Source organism: Sarcophilus harrisii, chromosome 2 (assembly GCF_902635505.1).
Source record: "Sarcophilus harrisii chromosome 2, mSarHar1.11, whole genome shotgun sequence".
Taxonomy (NCBI): domain Eukaryota; kingdom Metazoa; phylum Chordata; class Mammalia; order Dasyuromorphia; family Dasyuridae; genus Sarcophilus; species Sarcophilus harrisii.
This window is the reverse complement of record NC_045427.1, coordinates 54,601,086-54,618,083: the sequence shown is the minus strand read 5'-3', so window position 1 is coordinate 54,618,083 and position 16,998 is coordinate 54,601,086. Positions and strand designations below refer to the sequence as shown.

Here is a 16,998-nt window from a genome sequence, read left to right as displayed (position 1 = left end):
GTCTGGGGGTGATACCAAGATCATTATGGCACGACTATTTCTGTGCAGTTGATGTGTTGTGGAAGCACAGGCTTTGGGTCTTGAGTAGATCAGGGATCTGGGACATTAGGAAATTTGAGAGATATTTAAATATATGCCGAAATCCCCAAATGAGAGAAAGACTGCAAGTCAGACACTGAATTCATTAAGAAAGGAGAAGGTCCTAGCTGTATCATCCTCCAGAATCTAAAGGAGGAGAATGTGTTGAGTGATGGTGGCAGGGAAGAATATGGAAATAGTGGTGGGGAGTGAGGGGTATTCTGACTCCCCCATCAGGTAGTACCAGGTAAAAGTAGTCAATACTGGAAAGGGAGGGGAGAGAAGCAGTCAGCAGGAATGGTCACTATCTCAGTGAGGGCTTAACTTCTAAAGATATTTAGAAGTGTAGAGAAAAGTCCCTTGGGTTAGTAGTTGGTATCCCCAGAATATCTAACTTTCTGAGAGACCTACATTCTCCATTTCTCCATTTTCTCTCTCTCTCTCTCTCCTCTCTCTCTCTCTCTCTCTCTCTCTCTCGTTTCCCAGTGGAGAAGGGAAGGGAAGCCCTCAGAAGAACTATGGGTCACTTGCTTCTCGATCTCCTCCCGAGCCAGATTCAAATTCCTCAGCCTGGAATTCAAAGCCCTCTAGCATCTAGAAACTGCAACAAGATTGGGAAATAGTAGATAAATGCCCAATAATGGCACAGCCAGCGCCCTGACTCTCTACCTTGTTTAAAGTTGCTCCCCTCCAACAGTTTATTCTCAACCACACTGAACTACTTCCAGTCCCCAAACTCATTAACTTCCTAAGATTTTCCCATTGCTCTGACTATAGTCGGATCATCCCTGGAGCTTTTCCCTTTTCCCTCTCCACCTGTTGAATTCCCACCCAAATTATTTGCTGCCTCTTACAGGAACTACTCAGATTGTCCCTAGCTGATACCATATGACTATCCCATCTCCCTTTCTGCTTTGCTCATTCATTTCCTGGAGGCTATCTTTTATATCATCCAAGTCCAACTCCAGTGTTTCATCACCGTGTCAACATGACCCTGGATTCTGAAAGGCATAATGCAGACTGCCTTGTGCAATCTACCTGCGGGCATATTGCAAGTCCCTGATAAATCTCTTTCCATTTAATCCCTCTTCCACAGAGCTAACAAAGTAATTTTCCTAAAGTTTATATCTGACCATGTCAACTCACCCTCTACTCACTAAGCTCCCCATTACCTTCAGTCTCAAATATAGAGTCTCTTTTGGAACATTTGAAGCTTTTCATAACCTGGCCCCAACCGTACATTTCTAATCTTATTATATGTCCTATTTTATGAAGTGGGTACATTCTTCCCTAGGTCTGTCCACGGCTTTGCAATGGCCATCCTCCCATGCCTTCCATAATCTCTAAGATCCCCTTAACTGCCTTGATGTCTTCTCCCCCTATATTCCCACTCCCCAGAGTTTTTCTGTAATGACTTTATGTGTTTTAATTATATACAATCAATTTCCCCTGATCAAATAGAAAATTCTTGAGGGTAGGAGCAGATTATTTTTGTCAAATACAGTGCCTGACTCAGAAGAGGTACTTAAAAATGCTTATTCATTGATTGGATGGTTCTACCCCCAAAAAGGAAAGTTTTAGAATCAATTCTAGACAAAAGGATTTATCTTTCCTCCAGTGCCCAGCCTGCTTGAGTCTGAAAAGGCTCATTAGCAAAAGATTGGCCACTGGGTGACAAATTCTTTAACCATGGCAACCCATGAGAGAAAAAGGGAAAAAAAATTAAAGCTTTTTTCTTTCTATACTCAAATTAAAATTACCTGAAATCCAAAGCAGATGGTGGGGAATACATTAAATACAGCAAGCCAGGAGGAAGGCCTGTAAATAGATGAAACCAGGTGTTTAATAAAAAGAAAAACTGGAATCCCAGTTAACATTTGAGGTAGGGAAAGTACAAATGGATATCAGGAAACATTCTGCTTTTAATCTCACAAGATAAACATCAGGCTTTGGAAAAGACAGGAAGTGCCTTTGATCACTGCCTGCTCTCAGCCCAGAGGGATAAATGGGATACAATCCTGCCAGTTCCTCTCTAGGATGGAGGGAAGGGGAGAAGAGGAATTTACACCTTTATCACTTTGTTTGCCATGAGCAAAGGAAGGCACAGAACAGGGCAGGGAGCTGAAGAAGCAGGTGTACTTGAGAAACTTGGTGGGATTTTGACTGCAGTTTGGGGCATTTACCCGCCATTTCCCTAGCTCCTGGCTGCAATGAATACCCAGAGATTTTGGAAATCAACTCTCAGTGCCATTGCTGATGTACGGCTCTTACTGACATTTCAGCTCTATCTGGTGCCACCAAGAGAAACGGATGGACTCCAGTGGTTTCTGAAATGATCCTCTGTGTGACTCCCAAGAAACCATTTAATTGTACCTACCAACTCCTCCCAAGAGCTACAAACCCTGAGTCCCAGTCCATTCCCCCTTCCTTCTCCCTCTCCTTTCATTGTTCTTCATCCAGGTCATACAAAACTCCATCCTGGACTCTCTTCTCTTTTCTCTCCAGCTCCCAGGGTTTCAATCATCATCGCTTATGTATTTGAGTCAGCCTTTACCTTTCTCCTGACTGTCACTCTTACTTCTCTGTCTATTGGACAACCTTGAACTGGACAACTTATAAATATCTTACTCAACATTTACAAAACTTAACTCATCATCACATCCTCCCGTGCTCCCCGCCTTCTAATCTCCTTATTACTGAGGGCCCTCCATCCTTCCAGTCAACCCAAGCTTGAAACCCAGCGATCATCCTCAGCCCCTCACACTTTTACCCTCCCTGTGATTCAGTCAGTTACTTCTGCCTTTATCATGTATCTTATCTATTTCACTCCCCTGACACGACCTTAGAGCAGACCTTCATCACCTCAATCTTAGACTACTTCAATGGCTTCCTTGGAGAGGGGGTCTCTGCCTTAAATATCCATCAGCTCTAACCTGTCTTCTACTCAACTATCGAATGGATTTTGGGGCAGATAAGTATGACATAGAACGCTGAGTCTGAAGGACCTGAGTTCAAATACAGCCTCACTCACTCTGGACAAGTCACTTTACTCTGTTTCTTTGTCTATAAAATGATCTGGAGGAAGAAATGGCAAAAAACCAGTCCAGGATCTTTGTCAAGAAAACTCCAGATGGGATCCCAAAGAGTTGGACACAATTAAAATGGAATCCAAAAAAACTCAAGTTTGATCATATCAATTCTAGGGGTTCCCTATTGTCTCCAGAATCAAATATAAAATCCCCGACTTTTAAAGCCCCTCATAACCAGGCCCCCTCCCACCCTTCCAGTTTCCTTCCTCCTTATATCCCTTGCTTTCTTTTCACTTCAGTAACGTTCCTCCCACTAAACACTCCTCCCTCCTGACTACAGGCTGTCTCCCTGATGCTCTCTCATGGCTGGGGCTCTCCTCCTTCTCATCTCCAGCTCCTAGCTTCCTTCAACCCAACTGCAGTTCCACAGAGAAGCCTCTTCTGACCCTCCTTCGTCTTAGTGCTTATTTCCAATTTCTCTCTCTCTCTCTCTCTCTCTCTCTCTCTCTCTCTTTGTTCTTTGCACGTTGCCTCCACCATTAGACTGAGAACTTCTTGAGAGCAGGAGCTGTTCTTGCCTTTCTTTGTATCCCCTGTGCTTAGCAGAGAACCTGTCATACAGTAGGCACCTAATAAATGCTTGGTGACTAGAACCCTTAGGCTGCCTCCCAACCCAGGACGGTTAACTCTGTATTTGCCAAGCAAGGTTACAGAACCCACGGACTTTCCTCTACCTTTGCTATGACCCCAAAGATGGGTCTTTCATTTTTTATGCCCTAAGCCCAACCAGGCCCTTTTCATTAGGTCTTAACCCATAAGGGCTCCTGTCACTGACTGTATTTGGATATGATGCTTTTCTCAGTCATGTGGACGCCCATTCATTCTCATCCATCCCAGTACAGAGGCCTGGGGGGCTATGCTGGAAAGGGGCCCAGCCCGGGAACCAGAGCTTCCCCACACCCACCTGGGGGACAGACGGGGCTCAGGAGGGAGGCTGTCAGGCTTCAGGTAATACTTCACCACAATGACGAGGCTCAGATAGGAGGCAGCCAGCGTACCTAGGATGCTAACACACACACACACACACACACACACACACACACACACGGCTTAGTTGGATTCTCCCACTGAGCTGAGTCTGGGCTCACTTGGCTTGTAATCAGGTTAACATGAATGAATGAGAAACAAGAAGCCCAGCCAAACGGGCCGTACCTGGCTGGCTTCCTGGCTGCCATGGTAGTGGCTGAGCCAGAGACAAGGCCAGCAATTTACACACGACTCAGAGGTCCTGCCCTCCCTCCTCTTGGATAAAACCGACCTGAAAACCAAATTTGAGAAGGGAATGGAGAGACACCGGGAACTTCCCCCACCCCTTCAGCACTAAGTCTGATTTTTTATTTCCATGTGGGAAAAATAGTTTATTATGATAAAAAGAGGACCGGACTTGCTGCCTTTGATTCATCCAGCCTGTGCGACCATGGACAACTCACTCAGAACTCTCAGTTTCCCCAGCCAAACTATTTAGGATTCTAAGTTACACATATTTTAACATGTAAAAGACTGCCTGCCTTCTAGGGGAGGGGATGGAGGGAGGGAAGGGAAAAGTTGGAACAGAAGTGCGCGCAAGGGATAATGTTGTAAAAATTACCCAGGCATGGGTTCTGTCAATAAGAAGTTATTAAAAAAAAAAAAAAAAAAGGATTCTAAGTTACAGGCAAGTTATTGATCTGCATTGGTGGAGAGACTTTCCACAGTGAGAGTTTCCTATACTACTGAAATCATAGATCCGAACCATCCCCCAAAGGATGTGTGTTTATTAGAGAAATATAATCATCTCAACCTTGCACTCTCAGAATTAGACAAATCAAACCACAAAACAAATAAGAAAGAAATTAAAGAAGTAAATAGAATATTAGAAAAATTAGGTATGTTAGATCTTTGGAAAAAATTGAATGGAGATAGAAAGGAATATACTTTCTTCTCAGCAGTTCATGGAAACCTATTCAAAAATTGACCATATATTAGGACATAAAGACCTCAAAATTAAATGCAAGAAAGCAGAAATAGTAAATGCTTTCTTTTCAGATCATGATGCAATAAAGACTACATTCAACAAAAAGTTAGGGGGAAATAGACCAAAAAGTAATTGGAAACTAAACAATCTCATCTTAAAGAATGATTGGGTGAAGCAGCAAATTATAGATACAATTAATAATTTCACTCAAGATAATGACAATGATGAGACGTCATACCAAAATTTGTGGGATGCAGCCAAAGCGGTAATAAGAGGGAATTTTATATCCTTAGAGGCTTACTTGAATAAAACAGAGAAAGAAAAGATTAATGAATTGGGCTTGCAACTAAAAAAACTAAAAAAAGACCAAATTAAAAACCCCCAATCAAATACTAAATTGGAAATTCTAAAATTAAAAGGAGAGAAATATAATCACTGACACCTCTGTCCCATCCCTAATGCATGGGAAAAATCCCCAGACCTCCGAACTTAGCATGTCCTCACTCTTCTCAGGGAGCGACCCCTAAACGTGGATGTACCTTGTATATTTCTGGAAGCTGATTTCCTGAGGAGCAGAGAGAGGGAAAATGATGAGGATGCAGAGGATGGACAGCGTGAAGCGTTGATCTATATACCAGGGCTGGGGGACAGCCGAGACACTCCCACTGAGGGTTTCATTTGGCAAGAAGAAGTCACACACTGGAGGGAACAGAAAGGAAAATCAGATCATGGAGCTAAAAAGCACCTCAGAGACCACGCGATTCAATTTCTTCATTTTTCAGTGGGGAAGCAACACCCGAAAAGGTCCCCTTGCCTGAAGTCACACAGGTTTCTGTAGCAGAGTTGGGGGTCCAACCCAGGTCCTCGAACCACAATCCAATCATACTTGGGCCACTGCAGATCCCTGGGAGAGCAGCAGGGATGCTGTCAACAGTAAGATGAAGGGAACTAAAGCTAAGTGAAGTGAGCAGAACAGGAGATCAGTGTGCATGGCAACAGGATTTATATGATGATCAAGTCTGATGGACATGGCTCTTCTCAACAATGAGGTGATTCAGGCCAGTTCCAATGGTCTATGATGGAGAGAGCCACCTGTGCCCAGAGAGAGGACTGTGGGGACTGAATGTGGATCACAACACAGTATTTTTAATCTTGTTTTTGTTTATTGTTTGCATTGTGTTTCCTTTCTCATTTTTCCTTTTTGACCTGATATTTCTTGTGCAGCATAACTGTGGAAATATGTATAGAAGAATTGCTTTTTAACATATAATGAATTACTTGCCATCTAGGGGAGGAAGTGGGGGGAAGGGAGGAAAAAATCTGGAACACAAGGTTTGGCAAAGGTGAATGATGAAAATTATCCATTCATATGTTTTGAAAATAAAAAACTTTGATTAAAAAAAAGAAAAAAACAGTAAGATGAAGGATCTTCAGCTGAGATTCCCAGGAGTCCAGGGAAAGAACTCCCCCGACTTCTGCAAGCTGACTTTTGGTACAGAGGCTAGTTGTCAAAACTGCCATTTAGTCAGAAGATCTGGATTCAAGTCCTGGATTTGCCAATTACTACGTAATGGATTGTGCCTCAGTTTCTTCATCTGTAAAATGGGGTAGCAGTACTTGCCCTCCCTATCTCATAGGGTTGTTATTGGAGAAAGTTTTTTAAGCCTTGAAGTGCTGCAAAAATGTGAGCTATTGATGTGTTAGCAGTATCATCATCATCATCATCATCATCATGTACTCAGACATCCCTGCCTATTCTTTACACTTGAGGAGGTCTAGTCTCAGACTTTTTAATAAAAACACATATAAACATCCACCTAGGTAAAACCATACAAAGCAAGACACTTAAGAACAATGCAAACTCTCCTTCCTTTCCTTAGGAGGGTGGGAGACTCTCAATGCCTGGAGGAGACAGTTGCATCTCTTGGTTTTTCAAAACTGTTTTATTTTTTTTTTTACAAGGGAAGACTCACTGGTTTGGGGAAGAGGAATATATCCAGAAGTGAGTGATGTAAAAATAAAAGGCATCAACAGCTAACATTATTATCATGCTTTAAGCTTGCAAAGTGCTCTACAAATTATGCCCTAGAGCTTTAAGCTTTAATAGTTTGAAACTGCACTAAGGCTTTTGGGACAACTTATCTCATTTAATCCTTACAACATCCTAGGAAATTCTTTTTGTTGTTTTTCAGTTGTTTCAATCATGTTCTACTCTTTGTGACCCCAACTGGAGTTTTCTTGGCAAAGATATGAAGGTGGTTTGCCAATTCCTTTTCCAGCTCATTTGACAGATGAGGAAACTGAGTTAAACAGGGTAAAGTGACTTTTCCAGAGTCACACAGTGTCTGAAGCTAGATTTGAACTCAAATCTTCCCAAATCCAGGTCCAGCATTCCATCTCTTCACCATCTAGAGAAAGTAGGTGCTATTATTATCATCCCCATTTTACAGATAAAGAAACTGAGACAGCTGGAGGTTAAGGTAAGCCCACAGTCACACAACTACTAAGTATCTCAGGCTTTCCTGAATCCAAGTCCAGTCTATCCACTGCACTACCTAGCTGCATCAATAAAATTGTAAATTTTTTTTAAAAAGATAATACAAACAGTATTCCTTAGGGCAGAATGAGAATTGGAATGAAAATTCACTTGAGTTTTTTTTTTTTTTTAATTAGCATCAGCCAAGAAAATGTGCATTTCTCTAGGACGCTGAAGGAAAAGAGATGTCCAGCTGCTGACATGACATTCCCCAGCCCAGTTTTCCAACAGACCTGACATGAGAGCCTTGAAGTTTACAGGGGATCCGTGACAGGACAGAATTAAATTTTAATTTAATTTGAGTTTAGTGGTTAATTATGATAGTGTTTCTGGCAGGTGAGGAAGGGGTTGTCATGAAATTAAACCAATAAACATTCCAGCTCTTCAGTTCATTGGCTCCACGACCCTAATTGGACCTCCTTCCCTCTCTGAGTCTACCTAGCTCACAGAGAAAATGCTTTTGTAGACCTGGAGCCACAGTCCAAAAGAGGAAAGCTCGTCAACGTTGGAGAGGGTTAGGAGGCGATAAGTTCTCCACCTAAAGGGAAGGTGCTTACATTTGTCCATCTGATCCCCCACAACCTTCAGGAAGGCCACAGAAATCATGAACATATCCACGATGAAGCAGATTTCGCAGAGCTTCCCAATGGCCGATCCACAGAGCACTCTGACCACACCCTGATAGGTGGACTGGCCGCTGATGGAGGCGGCGTAAGCCAGGATGACCAGGCCGCTAATGAGGAAGACTAGAGATACCTGTCAAAAAAAAAAAAAAAAAAAAGACCCATCAGTAAAGCAGAGCGGGGACTGGCAGCCATCCTCATCAAGGACACAGGCAGGGAAGATGGCAGAGGCTTTCCTGATGATCCACGCTGGGCAAAAGCAGGGATGCTCAGGGGCTTTGCCCTTTGTGCACTCCAATCCAAACTCATTCTCCACGGGACATACTAAATAAGTCTCTCTACCCTCCCCTTACCCCTGGAGGAGGATTGCAGGATTTAGAACTCTATTGTGGTTCTTAAACCAGGGTCCAAAGATCATCATCTTATCCCTATGGGAGACTGCAGAATTTAGAAACGGATACAATCTGAAACCTTCTAAATCAAAGGCTCTTGACCCAACGGGGCTGATGTAGACACCAGATAACGGAGTCCGGTCAGGTGGAGAATTCACAATGGCCCTTCTCTTTGATAAAAGGTATGTTTACTTAGAGGAAGGGGTTACAGGCAAAATGATGGGAAACAACCGACATCGGGATTGTAAAATATGAAGTGGAGTTGGGAGAGCCCAGAAAGGGCTTTAATAACCAATGATGGAAAGGGCAAGTTCTCTGGTGGATTTATCTGCCATTTATCAGGTGGAAGGAAACACCCTTTCCTGAGATTGGACCATGCCCTTGGCTGGCAGACTAAATCCTGGAAGGGACTGAGCATCCTAAAAGAGTTAGTTATAAGGAGCAGAAGTAGCATCAGGAGCACAGTGGGGTTAGGACTGATACTAGAAGGAAAGGGGAAGGGAAAGGGGAAAGACACCATGAGATCTGGTGCATCTGTTGGTGAATAGCAACAAATTGTGGTACATGAATATAATGGGCTGTTAAAGCACCATAAGCAATTATGTGCATGTAGAATTCAGGGGATTCTTTGAGAAAGCCATGTGAATTGATACAGAGTGAAATAAATAGGAGAATAGTTCGGTGGGTAGATCTCAGGAAAATCTGAGTTTGAATCTTGCCTCAAACACTTAGGAGCTGTGTGAACATGAGTGATCATTTAATCTCTCAGGGCTTCAGTTCCCTCACATGTTAAATTAGGGAATTGGACTGGATGAACTAGAAGGTCCCTTCCTTTGTGATTTACTCAATTCAGTGAGCCACTGCAGCTTCAGAGAACTTTATAGGGAAGTGAACCTCTTCCTATGTGTTGGCAAAGAATTGCTGTTCAGTCATTTAATTGTGACCTCATTTGAGGTCAAAGATTTTGGAGTGGTTTGCCATTTCCTTCTCCAGCTCACTTGACAAATGAGAGAATTGAGGAAAACAGAGTTAGGTGACTTATAAGTCACACAGCTAGTAAGTGTGTGAGACCAGAGTTGAACTCATAAAGGTGAGACTTCCTGACTCCAAGCCCAGCATTCTATCCTCTGCAGTGTCACCCAGCTACCCTGGTTAATAGACCATAAATGTGCTCAGTGAAAAACATTCTCACACACAGCCAATGCAGTGATTTATTTTAATTATACATATTTGTTACAAAGGAGAAGTCTCAGTGACTTTAAAAAAAAAGATTAAAACATTTTTAGGAGAACTTTAGGGCACCATATAAATGTGAGTTATTTCTCTCCTTATTGCCAGAGGCTTAAGTACTCTGATTAAGAGAGAGCTGGATTGATAAAACTCAGTTCAGCCACATGGTCTTTCTTGAAACACATCCCAGAATCCATTCACTCCTCAGAAATAGCATCTGTTCCCACTCAGCCATATGTCAGAGAAAGAACACTGAATCTGGGGGTCAGAGGACCTGGATTCGAGCCCTGGGCTTGCAATGTTAGGGCCCAGCTGGTTCCCATCTCTAGATCTCAGTTTTTTCCTCTGTAAAATGAGTGGGTTAGTCTGAATGATCTCTAAAATTCTTTTAATTTAGACAATTATAGAAATTAAAGGCAAAGAGAACCTCAAAGATTCAGATTTTAAAATAAAAGCAGAAGAGGGCCATGACTCAGGGGTTACAGTGGCTAGAGGGGTTTGTATTCAAGATGTACATTATCAATGAAGATATCTAAGGAAAAAGACAGAAGGTCAATGATCTGGTTGTACTTCCTCCTTTCCAATAGTATAGTTTTCTTGCCGCCCAGCTTGACTATAAAGTCCTTAAGAGAACTTCCCCTTTCGTATTTGGCTTCCTCATGTACAAAATGAGCTGTTTGATTCAGACGGAACAGGAATTCTTAACCATTTTTGTCATTGTCCCCTTTGGTAGGTCTTAACATATAGTAGGTGTTTAATAAACTCTAACAGACACATAATTATCTTTTTTATTTTTTAAGACTTAGGATCATAGTTCTAGATCTTAAAGATCATCTGATCCAGAAAATCTAAGCTGTATCCTTTACTCCTCTGGAAGACTGCTGAAGCTCATGGACCCTTTCTTCGAATCATGTTTTAAAATAATTGAAGGAAAAAAATAATAAAAATAACTGAAGGAAATGCTCAATTTCAGTTGGAAATGCTCAATTTCAGTTAGAAATTAGTAAAAACCAAACCAAACCAAACCAAACTCAAAGAGGTAATTTCTTTCCATCTAAATTTGTGGACCACCCCCCAAAAAATTTGCCCATGGATTGACAAGGCCCATAGACCTCAGGTTAGAAATCTTTAATCTAGTCCAGCTTCCTAATTTTGCAATTGAAGAAACTGAGGTTAAAGTGATTTTTTTCTTCAAGATCATTCAGATAATAGGTAGCTTAGTCAAGATTCTGATTAACTTAGCCAGATCCTCCAACTCAAGTGAAGAGTGGAGGGAATCTTTCGTCACACCATGGAGCCTCTTGCTTTTTTGAGGGGACTTAGAGTAAAGAGTTTTGAAATGAGAAGACCCCACATGTAAATCCTGACTGAATGATTTTGGGAAAGTCATATACTTTCTCTGAACTTCAGTTTCTTTGATCCATTCAAGAATCAATTATTACAAAAAGAAGATTGGAATCAATCCCTTTCCCAAATCACATTACTATGACTTGACTTTTTACTCAGCACTCTTCTCAGTAGTCTGAGTCAATGAAGACTTTCATTTCCAATCTTCTCTGATGCCATTAGCTCATCCAAAGAGTTTAAAGAGAAAAAATTTTTATCCAACAACTGTTGGATAAAACAGTGGGGGAACAAAGCCTTAAGAAAAATAAAAAATCACACTTCCATAAACTCAATAAACTTTATATTTTCAATCAAATAATAGCAAAGGAAATGTCTATTTTCCTCAAGGAGAAAAAATATAAAACTGCAAGACCTCCAATATTGTTTATTCACTATCATGTAAATATCCCTGAATTAGAAGGAATATTTATATGTTTTATCCAGATAAATATAAATAAATGTGAAATCCTGTCCTAAAGGAGCTTAAAAATCTAATTGAGGAGAAAAAATGGATACACGGGAATGGTCAATTCGTTATAAGATAATATTGTTTTTCCCCAGAGAAAGAAAAGTCCTAGAATTTGAGAGCTGGAAAGGATCTCAGTTGCCATCCTACACCAGCTCATATTAGAAAGGAATCTCTGCTGTCATGGACTACAAGGGGTTATCTAGCTTCCGTGAAGGCCTGGAAGGGCAGAAGCCCACCCCTCTCAAGGCAATCATTTCCATTTTGGAACAGTTCTCCTTGGCAGAAAATGTTTCCTCCCTGCTTCTAGATAGCTTCTATTTGCAGCTAATTCTGTCCTCTCCAGTCAAAACTATAGTCCTTTACAATTATGTCATCATAGTCACGCTCAGTTGCTCCCAGTTTTAGACTGGTTTGTTGAGTATCAATGAGCAGCCAGCCTAAAAGCACCTACTGTGTGCAAAACATTGGAGAATACAAGATGGCAAAGAACATGATCTGTCCTCAAGAGGCAAGAAGATACAAAAAGAAATCTAAAGGATGCAAAGTCACCAAGTCTTGGAGATAAGGTCAACAGAGAAGTCTCATGAACTGTCCATTTCAGTAACAACACACTCACAGAAGACTTGTGGCAATTGTGACTTTGCTTCTTCTCAGCCACGTGAGGTACCTGCTAAAGGCACCTGCTCTAAAAACCAGGGGAAAGCCAGCCAGGGAGGAACCCACGTGGTCTTCCTGCTACTGAGGAGGCTAAGGTCTGCGAATTGTTTAAATCTGGGAATTCTGAGCTGTAATGGGGTAAAAGTCAATCAGGAGCAAGAACTAAGTGGAAGGCCCCCCAACTAAGGAAGAGCAAACCAGAAAGGAACAGGAAAACAGACAAGTTAAATCTTCCATACTGATGAGTACTGGGATCAGGGGTGGCCAGTGCGGACAAGACAGGGAGACCCAGTGCATGTGCATGTGTGTGGATGGTCACAGGGAAAGTAGTTCTGAGAGGTAGGAGCAGAGAAGTGACCATTTTTACTTTATCTGAACTTGGCCAAAATAAAAACAAAAGGAAAAATACAACTCTGGGAATTAGCAGATGCAGCTTCTAGTCCCAGATCCATCACTAAGTCACTGGGTAGCTTTGCTTTATTCATTATCTGTCTGTCTCTCCTCTCTCTTTTTCTTTGTTATTCTCTCTGTGTCTCCCTCTCCCTCCCTCCCTCTGTCCCCACCTCTCTTTCTCTGTCTCTTTGTCTCTCTCCCTCTCCCTCTTTCCCTCTCTGTGCTTTTGTCTCTATCTTTCTTGTGTGTCTCTGTATTTTTCTTTCTTCATATTTCTCTGTCTCTTTCTCCCTCTCCCACCTTTTCTTTTCTTTTTCTTTTCCCCCCTTCTCTCTTTCTCTCTCTCTGTTTCTGTCTTTCCAGTTGTATGCCTCTGTCTCTCTCCTTACTTTTCTAACTCTGTCTGTTTCTGTCTCTGTCTCTGTCTCTCTCTCTCTCTCTCTCTCTCTCTCTCTCTCACTGTAAATGTGGAGATTCAAGATTCCTTCCAGCTTAAATAGTTTGTAATGACTCAGCATGTACACAAATGACTATATAATAAGGTAGAATGTGATAGGGACAAAGGGGAGAACAATCAAAGGGGTTATGAGAAATTCAAAGAGGGGGAAACAGATTTCCCTTTCCCAGGAAGGGGAGGGGTGAGATCTGAGTCAGATTTTGAAGAAGAGAACAGAAAACCTGACAAAAAGGAAAATAGAGAAAAAAGGGAAGAACTCGTTTTTAGTACCAGGGCGAGCATGAGCAAAGAAATGGGAGGAGGGCAGAACGAGAATAAGTGAAGGTGTTTAGTTGGAACGGGATGTGAAGAGTATTAATATGGAAGAAGGCTAGATCAAAAAGAGAGTAGACAGAGATAGAGCCAGTTCTTGTGAGGGGAGAGAGAGACAGAGACAGAGAGATAAGGAGAAAGACAGAGACATACAATTGGAGAGACAGACACACAGAGAAATCAGAAAGACAGAAATAGAGAAGAGAGACACAAATCAAGAGAGACAGACACACACAGAGAGACAGAGGAGGCAGAGACACAGAGAGACAGAGAGAAAAGGAGAGACAGACACAGAGGCAAAGGGAGGGAACAGAAGGAAGAAGATGAGGAGGAGGAGTAAGAAGAAGAAAAAGAAAGAAGGGCAGCTGGGTGACTCAGTGGATAGAGCATCAACCCTGAAGTCAGGAGGACCCTAGTTCAATTCTGGCCTCAGACACTTAACACTTCCTTAGTTGTGTGACCCTGGGCAAGTCACTTAATCTCAATTGCCTCAAGCAAAAAAAAGGGGGGGAGGAAGAAAATGAAGGGTAGAAGAGGAGAGAGAGAGAGAGAGAGAGAGAGAGAGAGAGAGGAGATTCTTCTTGTAAGCCTTGAAGGAGCTTTGATCCCTTGGTATGGCTTATTTATTTTTAAATCTTGTCTTAAAACAGGATTTCCCGTTTTGTGGTCAAGGAGGCGCAGCAGGATGTAGTGGGTAGAGAGGACCAGCGTTGGAGCCAAGAAGACCAGAGATTGTGGTTTCAGACTGAGAATTCTGAAGGCTCTTAAGAGTGTCTGAGTCCCTCATTCAATAGACGAAATGGCTGAGGACTAGTGAGGTTAAGTAACCTATTTGCACCAGGCCCTCTGAGCTCAGGCCCTGGGCTCCTCTTTACTCTACTGCCCTCATGGACCAGTCACAGCCTCTCAGTACTCCCAGGCCAGTCTCTAAGACTCTGAATAATCAGCAACCTGAAGTGATGAAGAAGGGCGTCCACACAGTGAAATCAGAGGGGAAAGGAAAGAAAATATTTCATCAAATAACACCGATTTTATACCCATTTGCTGAGTTGGCTTGAAGTTATTTGAGCTGCAAACCTCTTCCCCCCTCCCAAAAGAAACCCCCTTCGACCGATTTCTTCCCCCTCTTCCCTAGGAATTCACATGAGGTTCCCGGGCACTTACCAGCTCCATGAGTAAGGCTGGGCCGATGCCGCCTGCTTGACTGAAAGCCCATGAAAAGTTTAGGAGTCCGGCTCCCAGGGCTGATTTCAGCAGAATAAAAACAGCCCCGATGGAGGATAAGCTCCGTGTCCTGGCTTCCAGTGAGGGCTTGGCCAACAGACCCGTCTTTTCTCTGTTTACTTCTTCCATATTTGAAAAAGGAAGGGAGGAAGTTCAGTTTTCAAAACTCTCCCTCTTCTTGCTCCAGTGGATCTCCTCCTCCAAGAGTCAATTCAGAGCTGGCTCCGGGAAAATGTTTCTCTGTCCAGCTCCACTTGGAGTCAGTTAACACACTTTCATTTCCCCCAACCACTGAGCCACTCAGAGTCTCACAGAGACTCCACCCTGCTCTCAGCCCAGCACCTTTCCTTCTTCTGCCCCTTTCCTCATCACCCAATTTCCACCCCCTCAGCTCTACCCTGACTCCCCTGCCCCCTCCTATCACCTTTCTCCTTCCTCTTCTATCTCATATCTCCACACACCTGCCCCTCGGCTCCCTAGCTCAGCAGTGATGGCCGATCCATCCCCAGATGCACTTCCATGTTCTTATAGGAGCCTTCAGGTGCAGCCCTCAAATCCCAACCCATCACACGGCCTCTCTTCTCCTCTATTCCAAGCATGTGGCTCACCCAAGGCCTCCTTCCATCCTCCTGAGTGGGGAGAAAGGGTGTGAGTGAGTGTGTGAAAGTGCGTGTATGTGTGTGTGTGAGTGTGAGTGTGTGTGTATGAGTGTGTGTGTGTATATGAGTGTGAGTGTGTGTGAGTGTCTGTGTTTCCCAACCCATCCACTTACGGGATTGCTCACAGAAAATAGTTTTTTAGCTTGTTTTGCTCTTGGGAGCGTTAAAGGGGATTACAGCCTTGGAGCCAATAGGAAAGTCTGAGGAAAGAGGATTCAACCCCTTGTCCATGAACCCTGACTGGCTTTGGACGGTAATTGGAAAAGACCTCTTTGATTAATTTGGCTTTTTCCCCCATCTAGGAACTCATAGAGCTGCAGAAGCTTAAGACTCCCAGCCCCCGGAATTAAATGGTACAAACCATTACCAACCCTCTGTCCCCTCCATATTGCCCTAGGAGAAGAACCTGGAGAACCAGAAGTCCAACCCGGGAAGGATGAAAGGTAGACAGATGGCAGAGAGCAGAGGTGCTCTCACTGTCTCTGTCTCCCCCTTTCTGCCCTCCCTCCCTCCCTCCCTCTGTCTCTTTCCCTCTCTCTCTTCATAACTATCTAGAACAGAGTTGAGAGAGAGAATGTATCTATATACATATAGATACCTATAACCATATAGATGATATATAGGGATATACATAGACATATAGATATATCTATGTACACACAGAGAGAGCCTCTGCTATAGATAGATCTGGAGAGAGAGAAAAAGTGAGATGTACAGACAGACATAGCTATCGAGAGAGACATGTAGACATTTAGAGGCATAGAGATCCATAAACACACAGATATAGAGACATGTAGCCATATGGGTGATAGACAGAGACATACAGATATACCTACACATAGGTACACAGAGGGAGAACATCTGCTTGCTGTTCCTCATACCTGGCATTTCCGCCTCCAGTTTCCGTGGCTCTCAAAGGTGATCACCTGTAACTGGAATGTTCTCGTTCATCTCTGTCTTTTGGAATCACTAGCTTCCTTCCCCTCCTCCCCCTCAATAGTATTTGATTTTTCCAAATATATGAAAAGATAGTTTTCAACATTTTTGTAAGATATTGTTTCAATTTTTTTCTCTCTCCCTTCCTTATCTCCTCCCTCCCCAAGACAACTAGCAATCTGATATAGATTATACTTGTATAATACTTTTAGACATATTTCCATATTTGCCATATTGTACAAGAAAATCAGACCAAAAGGGAAAAAAAACACAAGAAAGAAAAAACAAACAAGCAAAGGTGAAAATACTATCCTGCGAGCCATATTCATTCTCCACCTTTCTTTTTCTGGATGCAGATGGCATTTTCCAATCTATTGAAATCATCTTGTATCACTGCGTTGCTGAGAAGTTAAGTTGATCATAATTGATCATCACATAATCTTGCTGTTACTGTGAACAAAGATCTCCTGCTTCTGCTCACTTCACTCAGCATCAGTTCATGTAAGTCTTTCCAAGCTTTTCTGAAATCAGCCTGTTCATCATTTCTTATAAAACAATAATTTTTCATTACATTCACACACCATAATTTGCTCAGCCATTCCC

The 16,998-nt window shown here is 42.6% G+C and overlaps 1 protein-coding gene across 2 annotated transcripts in view; it reads right to left on the bottom strand.

Moving 5' to 3' along the window:
• Positions 1-15,114, bottom strand: part of SLC38A8 (solute carrier family 38 member 8) — a 28,581-nt gene extending 13,467 nt beyond the window's left edge. Inside the window, exons 1-5 of one of the 2 annotated variants that reach the window (XM_012540333.3) lie at positions 14,741-15,114; positions 8,215-8,413; positions 5,661-5,820; positions 4,072-4,173; positions 1,839-1,896 (exon numbers count right to left, since the gene is read on the bottom strand). In XM_012540333.3, coding sequence (XP_012395787.1) covers positions 1,839-1,896; positions 4,072-4,173; positions 5,661-5,820; positions 8,215-8,413; positions 14,741-14,929 — 708 coding nt within the window. In that variant the 5' untranslated portion in view covers positions 14,930-15,114. The remainder of the gene's footprint in view (positions 1-1,838; positions 1,897-4,071; positions 4,174-5,660; positions 5,821-8,214; positions 8,414-14,740) is intronic. The other variant, XM_023495072.2, reaches the window with a different exon arrangement.
• Between the last annotated feature and the right edge of the window lie 1,884 nt (positions 15,115-16,998).